Source organism: Pleurodeles waltl, chromosome 12 (assembly GCF_031143425.1).
Source record: "Pleurodeles waltl isolate 20211129_DDA chromosome 12, aPleWal1.hap1.20221129, whole genome shotgun sequence".
Lineage (NCBI taxonomy): Eukaryota > Metazoa > Chordata > Amphibia > Caudata > Salamandridae > Pleurodeles > Pleurodeles waltl.
The window spans coordinates 201,745,587-201,769,140 of NC_090451.1; the positions used below are offsets into that span (position 1 = coordinate 201,745,587).

Below are 23,554 nucleotides of genomic sequence, written 5' to 3' on the forward strand. Positions count from 1 at the left end.
TGGCCAGAGGTGTTCCTGTGGTCGACATCTGCAAGGCCGCAACTTGGTCGTCCCTTCACACTTTTGCGAAGCATTACTGTTTGGACTCTGGGGTCAGAAGGGACGGCCATTTTGCACGGTCAGTGCTGCAGGATTTCTTGGTTTGACCATTTAGGCACCCACCACCGGGCGTGGTACTGCTTTGGGACTCTATTCATTAGGTGAGGAATCCACAGGTAGTTGTATCCATCAGAAGAATGAGTTACTTACCTTCGGTAACAACTTTTCTGGTGGATACATTAGCTACCTGTGGATTCCTCACGGTCCCACCCGCCTCCCCGTTGCCTTTTTGGTCTTACCAAGTAATCCTTGAGTGCGCTCCTATTGGTCTTCAAGACTGCAATAGATTTTGTATATATGGATATTTGTGTTTGTGTGTGTGTGTGTGTATGTGTATATATATATATATATATATATATATATATATATATATATCTTTGTGTATATACATAATTAGTATATATTTGTTTAAAAAAAAAAAAAAATTATATTAAATCTATAGCCATTTTATTGCAATGTTGTGTTAATTACAATGTTGTGTTAATTACAATGTTGTGTTAATTACAATGTTGTGTTAATTACAATGTTGTGTTATTTACAATGTTATGGGATGTTGCCTTGCTCTTTCATTGCATTGGGTTATTGTTCTCATGCACGTAAAAAATGTTGGTACTGACGTCGGCACGTCGGCGAGGACCTCTTATTGCCTGTATGACGTCAGACGGCGTCGCGTGGGCTATTGTGACGTCCTTGTCGACGTGCAGAAGCTAGGAAGAAGATTTCCGTCGAATGCTGGCACCATGGGAGTATTCATTAGGTGAGGAATCCACAGGTAGCTAATGTATCCACCAGAAAAGTCGTTACCGAAGGTAAGTAACTCGTTCATTTGGGGCAATGCAGCTATGATTGAAAAGCATAGGGGGAATGTTCAAATAAGTTGGAGGTAATCGTGGCGCCCTGTTTGACTCCAGACTGTTTTTGTGCTCTTTAAAAGACGAGTCCTTGGTAGACACTGCTGAAAATGAGAACAAATCTCAGCAAAGCTAGTACATCTTAGCTGTCTAGAGCTGTGCTATTGGTTTTCCCGATGCCTTGTGCAGTACACCTTTAAATGCATGCACACTCATTGCAAGCAGTCTGGCAGTGGGGTTGTTAATAAAACAAACTCATTCCCAGATGGCAGCTGGTGCCCACACATGCATCGTGCATTCACATTTTCATGTATTTGTGTGCATGCATTGTGGCAGTCGTTCTTATTTTACCATTCTAAAATGGCAGTTGGGTATGTGATAATGATGATAAATTAAAATATAAACAGAATTATTAGGAACTGTGCGCACATAGGCAAAAACACTGGGGGCAGAGAGCATTAGGATGCTGGTGAGTCAAAAGCGCTCACAGAGGGTTGAAGAGGAAAAAAAGAAGGGAGAGAAAGCAAGAAAACATGCACTTCTGTGAAGTGCTAAAGAATCAATAAAACATATCCTTCACATATGTATTGAAAGGATACAGTTCTTCCAGTAACAACAATCTGAGACTAAAATGCTCCTAGACGGGGCAAATACAACATAAGGAGGAACGACAGCCGTCCAGTCACGAGCGAAAGGCTGATCCAAAGCCTGCTATACGTTTGTTATTGTCAGGAAACAATATGCCTACACACCGTGAAAGCTGTTTTTTTAGCCTAGACCTTAAAACGCTTGGTGTAAACGGAGGAACTGGTCAGGTAAACGAAATGCATAATATATTAAGAGGGAATGGGACACCTTGTCAGAGGTCAATTAAAATAAGAATAGAAGCCTTTCTGTCATCACTTGCTTGCAAACTAATTACCAACTTGGTTCTCTTAAATTTACCTGCCAGTAGGCTGTTCAATCTCACATTGAAGGGGATTCAATTTAAAACGAAAAGCCAGATGAGTATGTTGCTGAGGATTTTCCCCCCCAAATTATCTTTTTTGAAGTTTTAAAGAATATTTTTAAAGACAGTAATAGTGAGCAAAGTTGCGCTGTAAATGTCCGTGATTGAACCACAATAAGACCAAGTAAACAATCCCCAACTATTCCCCAACCTCCTCATCTCTTGTACATAGCCTCGTAGACAATCCAGAGAATCGCCTGTACATAACGACAGTCTGACGTCGAATTACATAGCCATATAGGATCAAATAGCCACCCTTACCCCTTGGTGGTCCCAAGCCCCATAAGTACATCATATGACTGGTTCCCCTTTTGACACATTTCTTAGTGGTTCTTTCAAGTCAAACAGTATAGCTGTCCAACCCCTCAGATAATCGTCCAGCTTTTCATCTTTGCATACAGTTTCATCAAAATATCCTCAGCTGTTGCCCATTCTGAGACATCCCTGAGCCAATCCATATACAGTTGATAGCTATTCGTTGTTTTGCCAACAGTAGGCTGAGCAGGACACATTTCCTGCTAAGTTTTCTTTTTTTTATTTTTTTTATTTTTTTTTATGTAAATTTTTGTTTGAGGGGGAGAGTATCAGTCCCAATAATGTGTCAAGCTGAATGGTCCAACCAGTAACTCTGTTCAGGTTGTCAAGAACTGTCCATTAATAAGAGGATAATGCTACACAAGATCACACCATGTGTAAGAAATCTGCTGCCAGACGCCCGCAGAGGGGCAAATGACCCGGTAGTGTAATTAGTATGTAATATTTTGGAGGAGCTTTGCTTGGTGGATATAGTTACATTGTATTTAAATATAGAATTGGAACTGACAGTCTGTACCCCTTTGTGTATCTGTACCCAGTCTTTCTCCGTCACTGGCTCATCTGATAGAGACTTCTAGCTGCAAGATCCTTACCGCTTCAATTTCCCAGTCTTCAGACTGGATACAGAAACTTTTGCTTGAGCAGTACCGCTGCGCACACCGTCAGATGGCTTCATTCGGTTCTGTGTGTTGGCACTGGATGGGACGCTGCGGTCATTTCGGTTCTGTGTGTTGGCACCGGATGGGACGCTGCGGTCACCTAAATAGGCGGCACTCAGGTGCACGGATGTCAGTTCTTTTCTTTCTGCACCACTTAGCACTGATCCGGAGAGAGCTACCCCACTTTTTTGGCATTTTTGACAAATATTTGTTCAAAGGGTGTTGAGGATGTCATCCAGGAAGGTAGGATTCAAATTGCGTGGCGCCTGTCACTGCCCCATTATGATTAAGGTGATGTCTCGAACGCAACCATGAAACTTAGTTGTGCTTTAACTACAGGGCCATGGTGCTGAATGCTTGGAGGGAGCAGTCTCTAAAGATGCTTGCAGCTTGGCAGTCGATACCTGCAAGTGGGACTCCTCGGAGGTCCCGGTCAAGGAGAAGGTCGTGGGACTGCTCCAGGAGCCCCAAGTCCTCTTCCTCTCACTCGAGGTCCTTGGAACACTCTGGGAAGAGGCACAAAAAGAAGAGGTCCAAGCGGACTTTGACTTCACCTCGTCTGTCGGATGATGTGTCGAGTTGTGAAAGTCTGGGTTCCAAGTTCTGCAGTCATTGCCAGGTCTGACGCTTCGACTCCCTCCATTTCTGGGAGTGACCACCGCCCCTAGTCAAAGACTTTTTTTTTTTTTTTTTTTTACTAGGCCATGCGCCTTTGGACCCTGTGGGGTTGGAAGAGGCCCCCATCACTAACGTGCCGACTACTCTGGCCTGGCTCCCAATTGCTCACATGGAGCCAACTCTAGATTGGTGCCCGTCATAGCAACGCAACCTTCTCCACTGCAATGCTTCCTGTGCAATTGGCACCCACCAGCGGCGCCAGCCCCATTATGATTCCAGACGATAGGGATCTGGAACGGCGTCACACGACTCCGATTCAGTATCGAAGGAGTCCATGGGTGCCAGATTGTTGCCTGATCATTGTTTTTAACAGCGAGGCACAGGGGAAGATTGGGAGGGGTCATTGGGCCCTTCAGAACACCTTTGGAGCCTACTTCATTGGACTGATATGAGGAACTAGGAGATGCCTGAGGACTAGAGACATCTCCAGATTCTGGTATGCTCTCTCCTCCAACTGTGGCTACGGAGGAAGGTGCTTCATATGGAATGGCGGAGTGGAGAGCAGTGGAGGACACAGCCAAGTTCATCATTAAGTGTGGTCTGAACACGACTGACTCGCTGGGCAGAACGTTTTCATTGGCGGTGTCCTTATGGCACCACACCTGGCTGAGAACATCTGACTTTTCAGGGGATGTCCTGACAAACTTATGGACATGCCCTTCGATGGAATTTGCTTGTTTGGCAAGAAAGAAGACTTGGTGCTGAAGTGATTGATTTAAGGACTCTCAGGCTATGGCCAAGTCCTTGGGCCTCTCGGCGACTGCCTACCCTCCCCCACCCCTAACAACAGTCTTCCTTTCTCAGCCACAGAAGGGGCATGCCCCGAACAAGCACTAAGCTAGCCACCGTCCTGCCCAAGTTCCCTTATGCAAATATCTGGGCGCGATGGATTCAGACCTAGAAGGTCTGGAAGCCAGAAGTTGTCCGCCACCTAGCCCCTGCAGCTGGAGCGTCCAAGCCCTCCTGGTTTGATTCTGCTGGACCATCCTTGCCCTGTTGGAGGGAGAATTCAACATCATCTCCTCCACTGGCAGTCCATTTCATCGGACTCATGCGTCTTGCCGATCATCAGAAAGGCTATGTCCTCACTTTCCAATCATTTCCCTCACCCTTTACCATCAACACAGGAACAGCTGCTGGAGGACCACATGACTTTGCTTCAAGAGGAAGCTACAGCTTTCTTGGCCAAGGGTTCCGTTGTTAGAAGTAGGCAGTGGTTGCTATTCCAACTACTTTGTGGTTGCCCGATTCATGATCTACGGATGGTCAATCTCTTCCTCATGAAAGAGAAATTCAAGATGTTCACTTTGGCTCAGGTCTCATCTGCCCTAGACCAAGGTGACTGTCTGGTAGTGTTGGACTTGTAGAATGCATATTTACACATCCCCATCTTGCCAGCCCACCGGCATTGCCTGTGGTTCAAGGTAGGCCATGAGCACAATCAGTTCACTGTGCTTCCCTTTGGCTTTACTATTGCCCCTTAGGTGTTCAGCAGGTTGATGGTGGTGGTCGCAGCTCATCTGCGCAGGCTAGGGGGTTTCAGTCTTTCCCTAATTTATGAGTGACTGTTGAAGGCAACCTCGCCCCAAGCTGTCATCCCCTACCTCCATACTAGGGAGAACCTCTTGCACTTCACTGGGGTTCATTATAAATGTGCCGAAGTCACACCTGATTCCTTCTCAAATGCTCTCTATCATCAGAGCAGTTCTAGACACAGTGTAGTTTCAGGCTTATCCTCCTAAGCAGCGAGTCCAGGATTTTCAGGTTATTTGACCAATGTTTCGACCTCTAGCCTGGATTTCGGTGAGACTGACTGTGAGGCTTCTGGGCCTCGTGGCCTTTTGCATCCTGCTGGTGAATCATGCATGTTGGCATATTCGGGCTCTGCAGTGGGACTGGAGCTCCAGTGAGTACAGCGTCAGGGGAATCTCTCCGACATGGTCCAGATATCAGCAGGAACTGCAAAAGACTTGCAGTGGTGGATAACGAACCGCAGTTGTATCAAAGGCAGACTCCTCTCCCTTCCCCAACCAGATTTCACAGTAGTGACAGATGCGTCACTTCTGGGATTGGCGTAGCCACCTGTGAGAGGTGGAAATCTGAGGATTCAGGTCTCCAGCGGAGTCGGGGCTCCACATCAGTTTGCTGGAACTCTTGTGTGTGATCCAACTAGTAGTGAAAGCATTTCTTCCCTTTTTCAAGGCAAAGGTAGTGCAGGTGTTCACGAACAACACAACCAAAATGTGGTACTACAAAAAGCAGGTGGTGTGAGGTCGTGGACCCTAGGGTATAACCCTCGTGGTTCATCACCTGGTAGGTTCTTTGAAGGCCAAGGCAGACAAACTCAGCCGTCAATGCCTAGTGGATAATGAGTGCATCCTCCATTCGAAGGTGGCACAAGGACTCATTCAGCAGTGCGGAGAGCCTTGGTTAGCTCTGCTCTCCTCCGAAGAGAACGAGCAATGTCAGCAGTTTTGTGTATTGGAGTTATCAAGGCGGCAAATGCTCTGTGACACTGTTCATCATGAGCGGAGTTCAGGCCTAATGTACACCTTTCCACCCATATCACTTTTGCACAGAGTTCTCAAGAAGATCAAGAATGACTAGAGCCAAGTAAGCTTTGTGGGTCAGGCCTGGGCATGGAGAGTCTGGTATCCCAAGCTTTTGAAAATGAGCATCGAACTCCTGATCTGGCTGCCCCTTTGAGAGGCTCTTCTGTCACAGCAGCAGGTGAGGGTCCTCCTCCCAAACCTGTCAACTCTACGCCTTCATGCGTAAGATTAAGCAGTGACAGTTGACAGCCTTTGACCTTCCTTATAAAGTCTACAATGTTATTCTGGCAGCCAGGCTTTCCTCCACCAAAATGATATAGGCCTGCCGTTGTCAAAAATGTGTAAAATATTGTACAGATAGGTCTATAGATCCTCTTTCTGCTTTAAGTGATGGTCTCCTTTTCATTCTGTATCTTGCCCAACATGGATCTACTCTAGGCACTCCTATCGGCTGTCTGCTCTTTCTGCTTTTCTTTGGCTGCCTGTCCAACCCTCTTTATTTAAGTCCCCTATTGTAATTAGGTTTCTTAAAGGGCTTGTACATGTTCCCACCTTTGCCCCTCATTATACCTCAGTGGGACTTGAACCTGGTTGTAACATTTCTGATGTGTGCTCATTTTGAGCCACTTCAAAATTGTCCCCTCAAGCTGCTCACTACCAAACCAGCATTTCTCATGGCCATAACATCTGCCCAGAGGGTGAGTGAACTGCAGGCTTCATCATCCAAATCTTCATATCTCAGTGTTTCCTGATAAAGTGGTGCTTCGCGCCTGGGCTTTTTCGTTCTAAAGGTGGTGACCCCATTTCATTTGGGGCAGACTGTCACCCTGCCCACCTTCTTTGCTCCCCCTGCATCCTTCTGAGGAAGAGGAGCGACTCCGCCAACTGGACCCAAATTGAGGGGTCGTTCTACCTTGACTGCACAAAAGAGTCCCAGATGGACAACTAACTTTTTGTGGGATATGTGGAAGCAAAGAAAAGTTGGCCAGTACAGAAATGAACGTTATCTGTAATAATAATTATAATAAAATAAGAAAATCTGCTACTCACTGGCCTCCTTGGGGCCCATTCCACCAGGAGTAAAGCTGTAACCATGTCGTTGGCACATGGAGTTCCAGACCTAGACATTTGTCAAGCAGCAGCGTGGGCATCACTGCACAAGTTTGCAAAACATTACTGCTTAGACAGTCAGGTCCACATACAGGCATTTTGTCGATTTAGTCCTACAGAACAAAATCTGGCACTCTGCAGGAGCTAGGAGTGGGTCAGCAGGGCCAGTCATAGCACCCCTGCCTGATCTTCCGTTAGCTGGAGATTCACTGTAAAAGTTTTCTCCAGGAAGTGGCCGCTAAACAGAAAACATTAGAGTTTTGCCAGTGAGTCCCACGCCAGTTTCTACCTCGATCTGCAGGTGCGTTGGGCACCACAGTACCTTAATCATCATCTACTACACGGTCCCTTCGGGGGGGGGGGGTCTTCATGTGTCTGCAGGGTCTGGTGCCCCACAGCACTCTGTTGGGGCAGCCTGTGTGAGAGCCTGTCTGTCATGCACTTATCCCCGATGGCCTCGCAGAAGGGCACAGCAGTCAGGACTCATAGTGGGCTCTCGCTGAGTTCCTCCGGCCCAAGCAAGGTCTGCTGAATTCGTGTGTCTGGGCCGGACGCTGTCTTCCAATATTGCTGCTTCATGGACAGAGGGACGCGATCTTCCTCAAACACCTGCATGGGAGCGTCCGTCTTCAAATCAGTCCCCAGCCACAGGATCTCTTGTGGGGGCAAGTGCCCCCGGTGACATGCAGGGCTTCAATGTCGACCCAGTGCAGATTCACTCCTTGCAGGAACGCGCCGGTTGGGCACCAGGCTACACTTCTCCAAGATGCACATGAGAAGTTGCTCACAGTGCAGCACAGCCACTCATCTGGGGATCAGGGCCCGTCTTGTAACCTTGTCTTTGTTGGGGCAGAACTGGTATTTACTCTGGGGGTCGCAGATTTGATGCAGGCTCTTAGTGTGCCCCAGGTCAGTCAGGACAGAGCCCCGCCACCGCTGGTAGACACCGTACGGTTGCCACTGGTGGGTTTGCCACTTTCCTCCAGTGCAGCCAGCCAGCTGTTGACCTCTGGGCTGCCACCAGTTCAGGGGGGCACCAACGGAGTAGGCAGTGGCGGTCAGTCACTTCTCGTTGTGCCACCATCACGTTCAGGGGCTGCAACAGCCCTGAGGCCCAGGTGCAGGAAGGTTCAGGAGCACCTGTGGTTGTGAGGGGGTCGCTCCACAGCTGCCATGGATTTATCTGCAAAAAGGGCCCACGGGGGGAGCTGGGAAAGGGGTGGAGATGGCGCAGGATACTGGAGGATTTATACAGGATTTTAATTGCACAGGCGGGAGCTCTGTAAGGAGTGTCTAGCCGGCCATCACACTTGTATGTTGCTAAGGATATTTTGTTGCTGTAGGTTGAATCACCATAGATGGTTGAAACTGTTTTTTTAATTATGGTACTGTAGCAAATGTTATGAGCAATTGTAATTTCTAGATGCTTTTGTGTCCTTGCTCGTTGGTTTGCCATCTTTTGTCAGAATACCTTGAGTTGGACTATGTTGGTTAGTTGTCACAAACAATGGATTATCCATCCTTGATAATTTGATGCATGAGACTAAACCAGTATTGGAAGTGTCACTCTGGCTTGTTTGTGTTTAAAGGTAAGCGAGACAGATTGGCATGCACCCCAGCTTAGCACTTTTCACTACAGCAGAAGAAAAATAGCAAACTGGTATTGGGTGGCTCTCTTTTCAATGCTGTGTTTGTAGCAGGAAGAATAGTGAATCTACAGACTGATTGATTGACTTTTTATTAAGAGTCTTGGGATAGCATTCCCAATTTGAAAGTTACGCCCTGATTTAGGAAAAATAAGTCTATGAGTGAGTGTTGCTCTCTCAAAATAGGATTTCAGTAAAATGGTCTATGTAAGAATGCATTTCTCTTTTTTTTTTTTTTTTTTTTTTTTTTTTGTTGCTCTTCATGGTAAGATCCTTTTCTGGGGTGTATTAACCTTTTCAGTTATCTGTATTTCCTATGTTATTGCATCAGAAGAACTACTGTGTGAAATATCTAGTGTTTGCTGTTGCATTGATTATTTTTTTTTTCTTTCTTTTTTTCCCCCATGTTTTGGTCAGACTTACACCAACAGATGGATATGCCTGAGAGCCCAAAGCAAGATAACCAGAGTCCTTCAGTGGAGCAACAGCGGCTCTCCGATAGTAACAATCTTTACAACGATGACAGCTCTAAGAGGGACCTGGAGGGAGAGGGCAAGAAAGGAAGTAGCTTGGAGGAGGAAAAGGAAGAGAAAATTAAATCAGAAGAAAAAGTGTCCCCTCAAAATGAAAAGGACTGTCCTTCAGATGAAGAGGACCGTCTCAGTGAAACAAAGTCTCAGGACTCTGATAACGAACAGAGCAGGGACCCTAAGGGCTCTCCAAGCCATAAAGAAGGAGGGACACTTAAAGAAAATGATCTGATGGATGAAACATCCTCTGTGACACGGGAACTAGACGAGCATGAGTTGGACTATGATGAAGAGGTTCCAGATGAGCAGAGCACTGCTGCACCCGAAGATGAGATTGAAAAGCCTGAGGATGAGGATGAAGAGGACGACGATGATGAAGAGGAGAAGGAAAAGAGTGACAAGGCCCCCGGGGATAAAAAGGAACCCAGCAAAAAAAGTGAGGACGACCAAGGACATGCTGATGGACAAAATGAAAAAAAGAAAGAGGAAGATGAAGGGGAAATTGATGAAGGAGAGCTAGATGTAAGTATTAATTTGGTAGATGAAGATAATAGTGTCAGTAGTACAGCGCGCAAAAACAACTTGTTTCTCTGAGTCTAGTAGAAATGTTGTGCAAATAATGGGGTGTGGGAAGCGCATATATTTTTCAGAATGCTAACACTATTGCTACAGTATGACTGATGAACTAGCAACCCATGGCATAATGTTACACACTAGTATGCTAATGTTTCAGAACTGTTAAGTTTCTGTGTTTGCAACCTAGTATGCCAGTGTTACAGATCTATTAAGTGTCTGTATTTGCCCAGGGTTGGTACTATCACATATTTATTTTTTTAGTATTAAACCAAAACAGCTGTCGTACTGAAGGTTGATTGAAACTATTATATATTTTTTTTTTCTTTAACATTTGTGTAACATTCCACAACATGCAGGTAGTTGTTGGGCTGTCTGAATTAGAGTAATATTCCATTTCATAACATCGGCCTTTCTTATGTGAGTGTAGGGCTAAAGAATGTAAATATCTATTTTTTCAAATTTAAGGTTTTTGACATTATCAACCATAAAAATAGAAACTGCTTTCTTTTACTGTAAAAGTTTACATTTGATTGTAAATATAGAAACACAGAACATACCTTATAGCCTCTAAAATTCCTTTGCAGCGTGATGGAATTGCATTATAATTGATTTTTCAAGTTTGCCAACACTGTGGCAATACAATTCTAGAAAGGAAAACCAATTCATGTCAAATTTTGCCTAGTCTTCAACTTTGAGGGCTTTCTTCTAGCTAAGAATTTGTAACTTGTTTATTAAATCCAAAAGTCGATTTTAAGTGTTGATAGTGACCATCTGTTTCTTAGACTCAGTTGAAGATATGTTATTGCCAAATGTGGTAGCCATATGATGAGGCTTGGGGCGCCAGGGCAGCTTTCCTAGATTCACTGTTGAGCATCATAGTCACTAGGGAGCACCTCTTTGAAAAACGTGCACCATTGACATTTTGTGATGGCAAAGTTGTATAATGGGATATTAAGGTTTAGTAAACGTGGGTCCATTGCAATGATTAATTAAGTTGTTAACATTTAACCTTCAGGTAGGACCTTTCAGATGTTGAATAACAAGCCCTGGAGCAGAAGTGATTTACTCATTGTTTATACATTATTGTGAAGAGGATTGAGGTAGTAGGAAACTGGTGTTATCTCAAGTCAACAAGTCAGATGCTTACAGCTTAATTTGTAGATTTTCCCACCCTCAAAAATACAACTATACACTAAAATGCTCTTTTTCCTGATACAACTTGAAGCTCTGAATTTTAACACACTTCAATAAAGTTGGATCTTATTTTCAATTATTTCTTTAATAATTAATGACTCTTGAGAAAGGCCAAAGTAATCACATAAAACTGTACAGTGAAATTTAGTCTTTATATATATATATATATATATATATATATATATAGAGTGTTTCTTTGGCTCCAAATAAAAGATATACTCTGTGTTAGTCAGTGTGACAGTTCCATCCAGATAGGCAGTTAAATCTTTAACTGTTTGTCTATATCAGTGATACTCAAAGTAAGGCCCCTTACATGCGGCCCTTCTGGCCTTTACATGCGGCCCTCTGGTCAACAGCAGCAGTAAGCTGCTGTTTACTTGACTCAGCACAAACATGAAAAGTACATGAAATAAAAGTTTGGCATCTATTTAATGGTTATTTTAAGATAAAGAAAGGAAGTAAATAGGGTGTCCTGCACCACTTAACTTTGGCAACACCTTGATTTTTTAAGACATCTTACAATTGGGTTCTAAAAATATGATAGTCTAAACAAAATTCAAAAAGTGTATTTCATTGATATGGTATGATACGGCAGAGAGGGCCTTTAACAATCAGTATAACCTGCAACAGAAGGACTATGTCTGTTAGAACACTCCACCCACTATCTATAGAATGTTCTAAATTAAAAATGAGGGAAATATGAAGTCAAACATTGGAATGTTGGAGCTCTGGGCTTATACCAGCCATTATAAGCCCAGAGCTACTCCATTGTCTTCAGTGGCGTTCTCAAAATTCTGATGTCATATTAGTTGTTTAAAGCCCAGAAACAGAGTTGTAGGAACAAGAGCCTAGAACGAGTTACAGGGCCTTCAACAACAGTATAGCCCTCCTCAGAAAGGGTGTCATTCCATCGAACATTCTGTTTAGAGCATGTTTCAAAGAAAATGCTTCTTGTAGCGTTTCAGCTTTAGGCTAGTCTGGATTTAATAGGATTATCTCAGCCATCCATTCACTGAAAACCCATTTAAAAAAAAAAGCCCTGTGTAGAGCAGTGAGAAGGTAGTACATTTTGCATCTTGTTCTAACAATTCTTACATCAAAGTGGAACTTCTGAAGTAATTTTCACCGTTTTCAGAGAGAGGTCCCTCTCAGGCACCCTTTTCTACCTACATTCAGCAGGGAATACCGTATGGTGTTGTGAGAGCTTCACTCTACTGAAGGCTGTTTTTGAATAACCAGTTTTCAGTTCCCACAACCGTTCAAGCATTTATCACTATGAACACTTAATGTTGCACTGTATAAAAATCTAGGGGTTGTGGAAATCATGGTTTGTGATAAGCTGGCAAAAGTATTGTTTCTGATGGCTACAACTACTTGTGGATTCCTCACCTTATGAATTCTCCCAATGTGCCAGCCTTGAACGGAAATGTTTCCCTAGCTCTCCACGTCGGCGAGGACATCATGGTTACTCAGCTCCGCACGCAACTCCATCTGACGTCATCGGAGCCATAAGACGACCTCGCCGGCGTGCTGACGTCAGTTCGCTTTTTTCTGCGCCTTCAGCACTAACGGTTTTCTACCTCTGTTGTATCTCAACTGTATAGAGGGAATAATTTTTTAGCGCTAATATGCCTCCCGCATAGAAATCCAGATTTAAACCTTGTAGTGAGTGTGGGGGCCATGCGTCAGTGACGCATTTGCAGGAGAACTGCCTCTGGTGTATGAGCTAGGATCATGATGTGGCCGGTTGCTTATCCTGCCATTGCATGAAACCCAAGGCTTTAAAGGAGAGGGAGGCAAAGCTCTTTCTAACAAAAACTAAGAAAGAGAAAAGAGGTCGACGAAGATCGAGGACTCTGGACACTTCATCGCACATGTTGTCGAGGTCTCACAAGAAGGGACGTCAACAGCATAAGTCACGGCTCCGCTCATCCAGAGATAGGTCAGCGTCTCCCGACTTCGAGGTCACGGCACCACATGATTTGGGAAGTCAGCCCTACTGTGACTCCCCAGCCACAGTCACACTGTGGCATCTCTGGCGCCAACTTTGATTGAGATCTCATAGTCGCCTGCGAGTCCAGCGAGTCACTTTTCCCAGACATCCTCCCAATGGCAGGAGTTTGGGGCTCGAGTGCCAGATCCATCACAGCCACCACAAGGGGAACAAGAGTATCCTGCCTTTCCAACTCGGAGAGCAGATCAGTCTTTGTTCCTCAATGCTATGTTTAGCATTTTTAATAGGGTGATGGTCCCCTCTGGTGTACCTGCTGGTCCCACACGTCCATTGGCTTTCACAATGGGGTTGCCGGTGCCGTATAAGCAGGCTCCATTTATGCCCTTTTTACCAGCAAAACACCTTTTGATGGTATTGGCACTGCGCCAAGGATGTCACCACCTCTAACCCAGATGATGGCACCGGTGGCGCAGATGCCGACGTTGGATACATCTCGATGCTGTACTCCGGTGCTGAGTGTGGATTCGGCTCCTCCTCCACCAGTCTTGCCCTCTCCTTTAAGGGCGTCATCGACGTCGATGAATTCTCTATCAAAGCCACGTTTGGAGTCTAGGCTAAGGTCTAAAAGGAAGGCCTTAAGACTTCTTGAAGAGCAGCAGTATCTAGAGGAACGACAACAGTTGGAAGAAGGAGAAATTCCTGGGCCTTCAGATGATTTCCAGGGATTAGATACTGCTAGTGGGATGGATACGTCCCCTGAGTGGGAGTTTTTATCCCCTGGAGGTGAACTCTCGGAAGAAGCGACTACTTACCATGGGGTGATTAGGAAGGCAGCAGAATTGTCGGACTTGCCACTGCCTGCGACAGTTAAAAAACAGTATTCTGACGGAGGTTTACATCCATCAGCTTCCTCTTCAGAGCCCTTTCTCCCATTCAGTGATGCTTTAACAGAGCCCATATTAGAAATATGGAAGAAACTGGTTATTACATCTGAGGTCTCAAAGACTGTGGCCAGAAAGTACACAGTTGCTCCAGGTGATCAGCAATTTGTGTCCCAACACCCAACGTTGGAAAGCTTGGTGGTAGAAGCTTGTACTTAAAGATCGGCTCTGGGAATCATTCTCTACAACACCATCTGGTAGGGAGTCAAAGTGCATGGAGCAGTCGGCAAAGAAATGCCTTTCCTCACTAAGCAAGGTCTTAGTCGATGAATGCAACTTGTGTACTGGGGAGGTACATTTATGCCCTAATGGATACGGCGAAGGAGGTCGTCCCTAAATTGCTGCAGGAAGTATAGGAACATTTTAGTGAACTGTGTGGGACAATCAAGCGGCAGCAAAGCAGGTGATTCAGTCAGGTCTGGACACAGCGGACTCAGTTGCTAGTCATGGGGACTTCCATTGCGACTGGCTCAGAGGTTCTGGTTTTTCCTCTGATGTACAGGCTACATTGATGGACCTCCCATTTGATGGTGCGAGACTGTTTAGGGCAAAGTCGGACTCAGCCCTGGAAAGGTTAAAGGATGATAGAGCCACTGCAAAATCTTTGGGCCTTCAGGCTTCTTCAACGTCCTTCAGACCTTTCTGCAGATTCAGAGGGTTTGGCCATGGGTCATCCTTTTGTGGGAGGCAGCAGTCCCACGTCCAACAGCCTGTCAACCCTCTCTACAGGTCCTATAGGGGTCATGGGATAGTTAGAATGCTGGGAGCCACCCAGCAGCCTTCTTCCTCCTCTTCGTCCTCTGGGGTGATCCAGCCAGGGAAGTAGCCCTAGTTCTCGCTCCATTTACCGGCATGTCCTACCTGTGAGTGGAAGGCTATTGCGTTTTCTTCATGAGGGGGAGTTAATAACATCAGACTCTTAGGTGTTGAGCGCAGTGAGAAAAGGTTACGCCCTTCCCTTTCAGGAGTTTCCTCCCCCACCCTTCCCTCCCGTCATTAATTTTGCTCAGAAGAGCATCTCTTGTTGCTTCAGCAGGAGGAGCACACTCTTTTGTTAAAAGGAGCAGTGGAATTGGTTCCGGAGCAGGAAAGGGGTCAGGGATGTTATTCAATGTATTTCCTGAATCCCAAGAAGGCCTATCTTGGACCTAGGGATATTGAATTAGTTCCTCAAGCAGGAGAGGTACAAAATGCCGACTCTAGCACAGGTGCTTCTTGCGTTGAACAAGGAGGACTGGATGGTGTCTATCGGCTTGCAGGATGCTTATTTTCTTATCTCTATTCTGAAGTCGCACAGAAAGTATCTCCGGTTCATGGTAGGGTCGCAGCACTACTAGTTTGCGGTCCTTCCTTTTGGTCTTCCTTCTGCACCTCGAGTCTTCATGAAGGTGATGGCAGTGGTTGCAGCGGACCTCAGAAGGAAGGGAATATCTGTATTCCCTTCCTGGACGATTGGCTGATCAAAGCCAAGTCCCCAGAGTTCGTGCTGCATCATTTGCAGGTGACAACTCAGTTGTTGTTCAATCTGGGCTTTACGGTAAACGTGCCCAAGTCTCACCTGGAGCCCTCTCAGTGCCTCTTGTTCATAGGGGCAGTACTGGACGGAACATTGAATCGGGCCTACCCTCCTCCGCAGAGGACTCGGGACATTCAGGCGATGATTTCAATGTTTCATAGGGAGCGTCCGTTCCAGTCATCAAGGTCCTACGTCTGCTCGGTCTGTTTGCTTCCTGCATTCTGTTGGTCACTCACGCGAGTTGGCACATAAGGGCCCTCCAGTGGTGCCTCCGCAAGCAGTGATTTCAACACAAAGGGGATCTTGAGGTGTCAATAACGAGATGGACTGTGGACAGCAGCCTCTCTCTAGGAAAGCCGTTTTGTCCTCTGGTGACCACAGGCCTAACAGCTGCTTCCACTCTAGGGTGGGAAGCTCATCTGGGGGACCTGGAGATCAAAGGCCTTTTGTTTCACATCAATCTGTTAGAATTGCAGGCGCTACGTCTGGCTCTCAAGGCCTTCCTTCCATCCATTTGTGGTCAGTTGGTACAAGTCCTACCAGATAACACTACTGCGATGTGGTACATCAACAAGCAGGGAGGAGTAGGGTCGTACCTTTTCTGCAGAGAGGTTCTGCGGCTCTGATCCTGCGTACAGGCCCATAAGATTTGCATAGTAGCAAACCGTTTGACCGGAGTTCTCAACGTACGTGCGGACAGTCTCATTCAGCACTTTTCTGCGGATCACGAGTGGCGTCTCCATCCAGACTTAGTTCTTCACGTCTTCCGTATGTGGGGAGCACCTCAGATAGACCTGTTTGCCACTCATGAGCATGCACACTGCCCAACGTTCTGCAGCCTCCAGTATGTGATGAGGGAGGCATTGGGGGATGAGTTTCAGCTAACTTGGAGCGACCAACTGCTTTACGCCTTTCCTCCCATACCCTTGATTCCTCGAGTTCTGTGGAAGATTTGCAAAGACCGGACCCAAGTCATATTAATAGCCCCGGACTATCCAAGAAGGGTGTGGTACACAGACCTCCAACTCTCCCTGTGCCCTCGGCTTTGTCTCCCTCACAGGGCACACCTCCTCTCACAGTCGCAGGGGCAGGTTCTACACCCCCACCTCCAGAGCCTGCACGTACATGCCTAGCAATTAAACTGGGCAATCAGAGGTTGTTTTTTTTCTCTTCCCTCCTCAAGTGCTGGGCGTTATCTTATCAGCCAGGCGACACTCCACCAAGACTGCCTATGCCGGTAGATGGGTGAAATTTGTTACTTGGTGTGGAGAGAGGCAAATTCATCCCCTAAAGGCCCATTTATCTAATATTTAGCAGTTTGCTAATTCCTTAGCGCAGAAAGGTTGCACAGTTGCGTCAGTGAAAGGGTGTCTATCAGCACTGTTGACTTTTCATTGCTTACCTTATCAGCCTTCCTTATTTAAGTCCCCTATAGTTCTTAGGTTCCTTAGAGTTAACAAACACGTTTCCCGACACTCCCTTTGTAAAGCCTCAGTGGGATTTGAATTTAGTTTTGACTTTTTTGAGGGATTCACCATTTGAGCTCATGCATACTTGCCCATTAAGACTTTTAGTTTCAAAGACAGTTTTTCTGACAGCCATCACGTCGGCTAGACGTGTGAGTGAGCTTCAGGCTCTTAGTGTGAAACCACCTTTCAGTACCTTTTAATGCTAACAAGGTGGTGCTGAGAACCGGGGCGGCTTTCTTTCTTAAGGTAGTCACTCCCTTCCATCTGGGACAATCTACAACTCTTCCGTCCTTTTACCCTCCTCCCCATCCATCAAAGGAGGAGAAAAGGCTGCATCGCTTGGATCCAAGGGCCCTGAGCTTCTGCATAGGAAGGACAAGAGAACTCAGAATTGATGATCAGCTCTTCTTTGGATATGTGGGCAGAATGAAGGGCAAAGCTGTCCACAAGAGGACTCTTTCAAGGTGGGTCATTCATTGCATAAAGATTTGTTATTCAGTAGCAAAGACGGTACCTCCTGAGGGTATTCGGGGACATTCCACCAGGGCTAAGTCTGTCACTTCGGCTTTAGCTAGAGGTGTGCTGATTGCTGATATTTGTAAGGCAGCAACTTGGGCTTCCCTCCACACTTTCGCAAAGCAATATTGTTTAGACACGGAAGTGAGGAGGGATGGCCATTTTGCCAGTTCTGTTTTGCAGGTCCTTTGTGGTTTGACCAGTCGAGCACCCACCTCCGAGTGTGGGACTGCTTTGGGATTCTGTTCATAAGTTGAGGAATCCACAGGTAGTTGTATCCATCAGAAGCACAAGTTACACCTTCGGTAACACTTTCTGGTGGATACAGTAGCTTCCTGTGAATTCCTCAGTCACACCCGCCTCCCTGTTGCCTGTCCGGTCATAGCAAGAGTACTATTGATGTTATAGATAATATGTATATTTATATATGTATAGGTTGTATTTGTATTTGATTTATTTATATATATATATATATATATATATATTTTTTTTTTTTTTGTTTAAATACTTTATTATACATATATATATATTGAGCTGGCACATGTTTTGGTACTCACCTGTGCGCCTCAAAGGCACTGTAAAAAATGGTGAAACTGACGTCAGTACGCCGGCAAGGGATTCTTATGGCTCCGATGTCATTGGACGGAGTTGTGTGCGGTGCTGAGCAATTGTGACGTCTTTGTTGACCTGGAGAGCTAGGAAAAAAATCAGTTGAATGCTGGCGCATTGGGAGAATTCATAAGGTGAGGAATCCACATGTAGCTACTGTATCCACCAGAAAATGCGTTACTTAAGGTAAGTAACTTGTTCATAATGTCAAATGTCTGCCTGGTTTTAAGAGTAAAAAACATGGTCTCCTATTTGTGTCCAGTGATTGTGCAGTTTTATGTTAGTGTTATATTGAAGCTCACTAATTTGTCCATGTGGATATTGTTTTACTAATTAAAGTAGCCTAACTTGCCTTCATTTATTTCTTTAAAGACCATAGAAAAATGTATTCTGGAAATTCATAAATATCAAACTGATAAATTACAAACCAGAATAAAAGGCGAGCAACATGTCAGTCCTGATCCAGTTTTGAATAATTTTGGGGTGTGTTATGTAGGAAAGTAGCCTCTTTCTGGCATGGGTACCCCCACTATTTGCCTGTTGTAAGTATGTTTTGACTGTGATCACTTGGTTCCTGCTAACCAGGACCCCAGAGACTATGCCCTCTCTTTTTAAACTTGGTTGCTTGGACCACACACACATCCCACATTTGGCATACTGGTGCCCCCTTGTAAGTCCCTAGTAGATGGTACCCAGGGTGTTGGGGTACCAGGGGTCCCTCATGGGCTGCAGCATGTATTATGCCACCCATGGGGCGTGCAGACAAAGTGTATCTGCAGGCCTGCCACTACAGCCTGCGTGACAGGATGCATACACCCTTTTTACTATAGGTCACTGCACCAGGTCACTGCAAGTCACCCCTATGCTATGCCTCCCTAGCCCAGAGGGCAGGGTGTACGTCCCTGTGTGTGAGGGCACCCCTACCCCGAATCCTCCGATTCGGCTTGCAAGATTCCATCTGGACTCTTCTGCAATCTCTACTTCTGGGCACCGGAACTGCGACTGGACCCTCCAGGATCCAACAGTATGCATCCACAACAAAGACTCTTCTTGCAACATTGTTTCCAAGGCTGCTTCCAGTTTCTGCAACATTTCCCTGGCTGTGCATCCTCTGAGGGCGGCAAGTCTTCAGTCTGCACGAGAAGGAATGCCTGTTGGAATGAAGGAGTCACTCCCCTGCATCCGCAGGCACCAACTGCAATGACGACTGGCTGCGTGGATCTCCTCTCATCCTGAGCTACGTGGATCCTGCATCACGGATGATGGTCTGGAGTGGTCCCTTGGTCCTCTCTGCCAGCTGGCTAACTTTGGTAAAGGTAAGCCCTTGCTTTCCCACGCAGGACAGTACCCCAGTGCACCTCGTCCCCTTGCAGCTAACAATGCTTGTTGGCATTTCCTCCAAGCGATCTTCAGGCTCCGTGAAGCCCCAGCCCCAGCACTCTTTCATGGGATGCACAGCCTTCTGCATGCTTCTCCTGTAGCATGGGACCCTTCTTCAGTTGTTCTACCTGGGCTCCTTCGCGACTCCTGGGTCCTCTTCCAGTGGGTCTCCTGTGGGGGCTGCCTTTTCTTCTGTGGACTCTCTGCCTTGTTGAGGGACCCCTGAGACTTCCTCCCCATGGGTTGAGTCCTCCTGAATCTTGCTGGTCCCCCGCAGCTCCACATTTCTTCTAACGAGACTCTTGCCTTTGTCAAGGCTTGTTGGTGGCTTTACCATGCCACAGACTGACTGCAGTCTTCCATCTGGCATGGGACTGCTCCCTCCAGGAACTCATCACCGACTCCAGGGCTGCCTGCTGACCGTCTTCGTCTTACTTTCGACCACCTCCTGCAACCACAGACAGATGGTAGTGGCTCCTGCCAGCATCAGACACTCCTGCGACTTCTGAACCTGGATCCCTTTCTTTTTTCAGGTCGTCGTCTTCAGGAATCCACCACTGGTTTCTTTCTGCTTGTCTGGGTGTTGCGTTTTTCTTCCTGTTAGTCCTTTTGGTGGTTTGGGGAAAATCTAGTAGCTTATTCCTTTCTTCCTAACCACTAGGGGGCACTGTGGTACTTACCTTTGTGGTTTCCTAGTAACCCTAGACCCCTCAACAGATTCCACTTACCTGGGTGGGGGGTCCTGCATTTGCATTCCATTTTTTTTGTATATGGTTTGGGCTCCCCCTAAGGTCACTATTGCCTATTGCTATGTGCACTGTTTTCTACAGCTTTTTATGCCTATTTCTGGTTACTGGTGTACAAATTTAATGTGTTACCTCCTATTGGAGGGTTGCCTATCTAGTACTTTTTGGTAATTGTGTCACTATGGTAAAATACCTTTTAATTTTGCAACACTGAGTGTTTTCTTTCATGTGTGTAAGTGCTGTGTGACTACAGTGGTATTTCATGAGCTTTGCATGTCTCCTTGATAAGCCTTGGCTGCTCATCTACAGCTACCTCTGGAGAGCCTGTCTACACTACACTAATAGGGGATTCCAGGACTTGGTATAAGTACCTTAGGTACCCACGACACACCAGGCCACTTTCGTACACATCACATTGCAGACAGTTGTACGTTAATAATGTGTTCTTATACAATTGGAAGAATAAACCGCAGATTTCTTTTCTAATCTGCCTGCCTCTTCTAATCATTTATATAATCCTGGCCAGGATTATTATTTTAATAATCCTGGGAGCGTTTTACGAAGCTTAATTCAGTGCCATCTCCGAGCAAAAAGAATCTGTGCTGCTGAACAGTGTGTGAGCCGAGCCCCAATAATCATCAGAACCCCAGTATTTCATCACCCAGAAATTTTACCTAAGTAATTCACCTCCAGCGTCTCCAGTTGATCTGGCGGTTAGAGACTGCACTTGTGATCAGGATAACACTGTATAGCAGTCAAACTGAAATAAATACTGGAAGGGTAAAGATTTGAGTGCTAGGACAAAAATAGAGCAAAACGTGGACTGTTTTCATACAGAAAAAGTTAAGTGTGATACTGAGAAAACATGCATCACATGCCACAGGCTAAAATACAGAATTCAAAAATAAATGCAAAATCATTGATCACATTAATCCATAGTTAACAGCTTCCCTAACCATGCTCTTTGTTGCTGCTTCCCCACCTGTACACTCTGTGTTGCGGCTTCCACACCTGCGTCCTTTGTGTTGTTACTTCCCCACCACCTCCCTCTGTGTTGCTTCCCGCAGCCTCTGTTTTGCTGCTTTTCCACCCACACCCTGTTTGTTGCTTCTTCCCCACCACACCCACTCTGTGTTGCTGCTTCCCAACCCATGCCCTCTGTGTTAGTTCCCCAACCCTCTATTTAGCTTCCCTCACATGCGCCATTTGTGTTGGTGCCTCTCCACCCGCACCCTCTGTTTCATTCCTCCTCCCTCAGGACTGTCCCCACCCACACCCTCTTTGTTGCTTCTTCCCCATCCGCGCCCCCCTTTGTGTTGCTGCTGTCTCACCCACACCCTGTTACTTTCCCAACCCTCTGTGTTGCTTCTCTCACCTGCACCATTTGTGTAGTTGTCTCCCCACCCACACCCTCTGTTTCTGCTTCCCAAACCGCACCCTCAGTTTCATCCCTCCAGCACTGTCTGTGTTTCTTCCCACCCACCTGGGCCCTCAATGCTGCTGCTTCCCATTGACCCCCTCTGTGTTGCGTCCCCAACCCACTTTAAAAAAAAGAAAGCATTCACACATTTCCTTTTTTTCATGGCTCCAAATCTACTCTTTAAGTAAAAAGGCAGAAAGGTGCCTGCTGTCTGGTGTGGTTTTGTATCCACACGCGTGCCTGGTGAACACGGCTATGAAATTACATGGGTGGCCTTGTACGTTTTTTTTATTTTTGTTTTTTTATTTAATGTATTCTTCCTAACCTTCCGCCCCCCTCACCCCTTAAAATCCCAAAGACTTCGGGGAGGGCACTTAAAAGCTCCCACAATGCCAGGGAGAGGCCAAACAGCATGATCTAGTCCAGGTCCACTTACCACTGGTCAGCTAGGCAGCTGCAGGAAAAGGCCTTTTTTGGCTTGTTTTGTCGCTGTAGCCTTAACAGGATGCAGGATGCCTGCCTTATGACCCTTGGAATCCAGTCATTTGTCCTGGGTACAGGACTGAACAGGTTCAGTCTTTCTTTCATTTTTGCTTGTGCTTCTTGTGTTTGTGAGTGTGTTTCATTGTAGATGGGTGTGTGGATGAATTTAAGAATAAATCAGTGAGTTGATGCATGAGTGCAGTAATGAGTGAAAGTTCATGCACGAATGATGTGCTTAGTACCTAAACTCGCAAGTAACTGAACAGTAACTGTAACAGTAATAATTTTGCTCTAATGGCATTTGCAGTGCAGTTTAAAGCTAAGCATTTTCAGCGCAGAGATTACACAGATTCATGAACAAAATGTTCCATTATTGCCTAGAGAAAAACAAAAGGGATCTGGAAATCTAATCAAACTGCAGATGGATACCCATTCATCTTGATTTGGCTAATTCCAGTAACTCTCTTGTAAGGTGGATAGTTTTTTTGCTTATTTATGTGCCACTAGAAGGTTTAGAAATATAATCCAGTCCTGGGAAGCCAAGAGCTAGTTACACTGTCAAAACTCTGCTGCTAGGAATGTGCCCATTAAAGAGACAGGGACTTTACAAATAACTTTACCTTGCACTATTCTCTGATTCTGCTTTTCTGCCATACACTGATTTTTTTTTTTTATACATGGTGCAGCTTTTGGCATCTTTCTAAAATAATCTTGCTATTCTATTCAGTGTTTGACTATCGTTGAAGATCGTTCAGTGAAGAACAATGTTCAATTACCTACTTTTACATAATGGAAATTGACCGAAATCTGGACCCACCTTACACCCTGGCTTGAGCCATAGGATAGTAATTAGTATAAGTTAAAGCATCCTGCTAAGCTATAAAAATTGAACAATAGTATCGCCCTCAAAAACAGAAAGTTCTGTGGCGAATATTAGCTGGCAATGTTAGAAAGGCATATAGTTTGTTCCTTTTTTTCAGCTTGAAGCTGCTTTATTGCCCCATTGGGATTTTCACTTCCTTTTGCTTTTCCTTTAAAATGGATTTAATAATGATGCCTCAGCCACCCATATCCACCAATAATCTGTTTACTATTTGCGTGTTGCTTCAACATGCAGTGGATGTGACCTGCTCATATAGATGGAGGTGGTCGGTCTGTGTGTGTTTACACGTCTGTTTGTCTGAGCATACAATAATTAATGTTCTCTTTGTAAAGTGGTCTGAGATCCTGCACATGAGCAGAATGGTTCATTGTTTGTGACCTATTGATTCCCCTGACCGAGAACTAAGAATACCTACCCT

General features: G+C 45.6%; 1 protein-coding gene across 1 annotated transcript in view; it reads left to right on the forward strand.

The window, feature by feature from the left end:
• The window catches only part of ZC3H18 (zinc finger CCCH-type containing 18), a 529,487-nt gene that overhangs the window by 42,192 nt on the left and 463,741 nt on the right, over positions 1–23,554 (forward strand). Inside the window, exon 2 of the mRNA XM_069215853.1 lies at positions 9,337–9,971. Coding sequence (XP_069071954.1) covers positions 9,351–9,971 — 621 coding nt within the window. The 5' untranslated portion in view covers positions 9,337–9,350. The remainder of the gene's footprint in view (positions 1–9,336; positions 9,972–23,554) is intronic.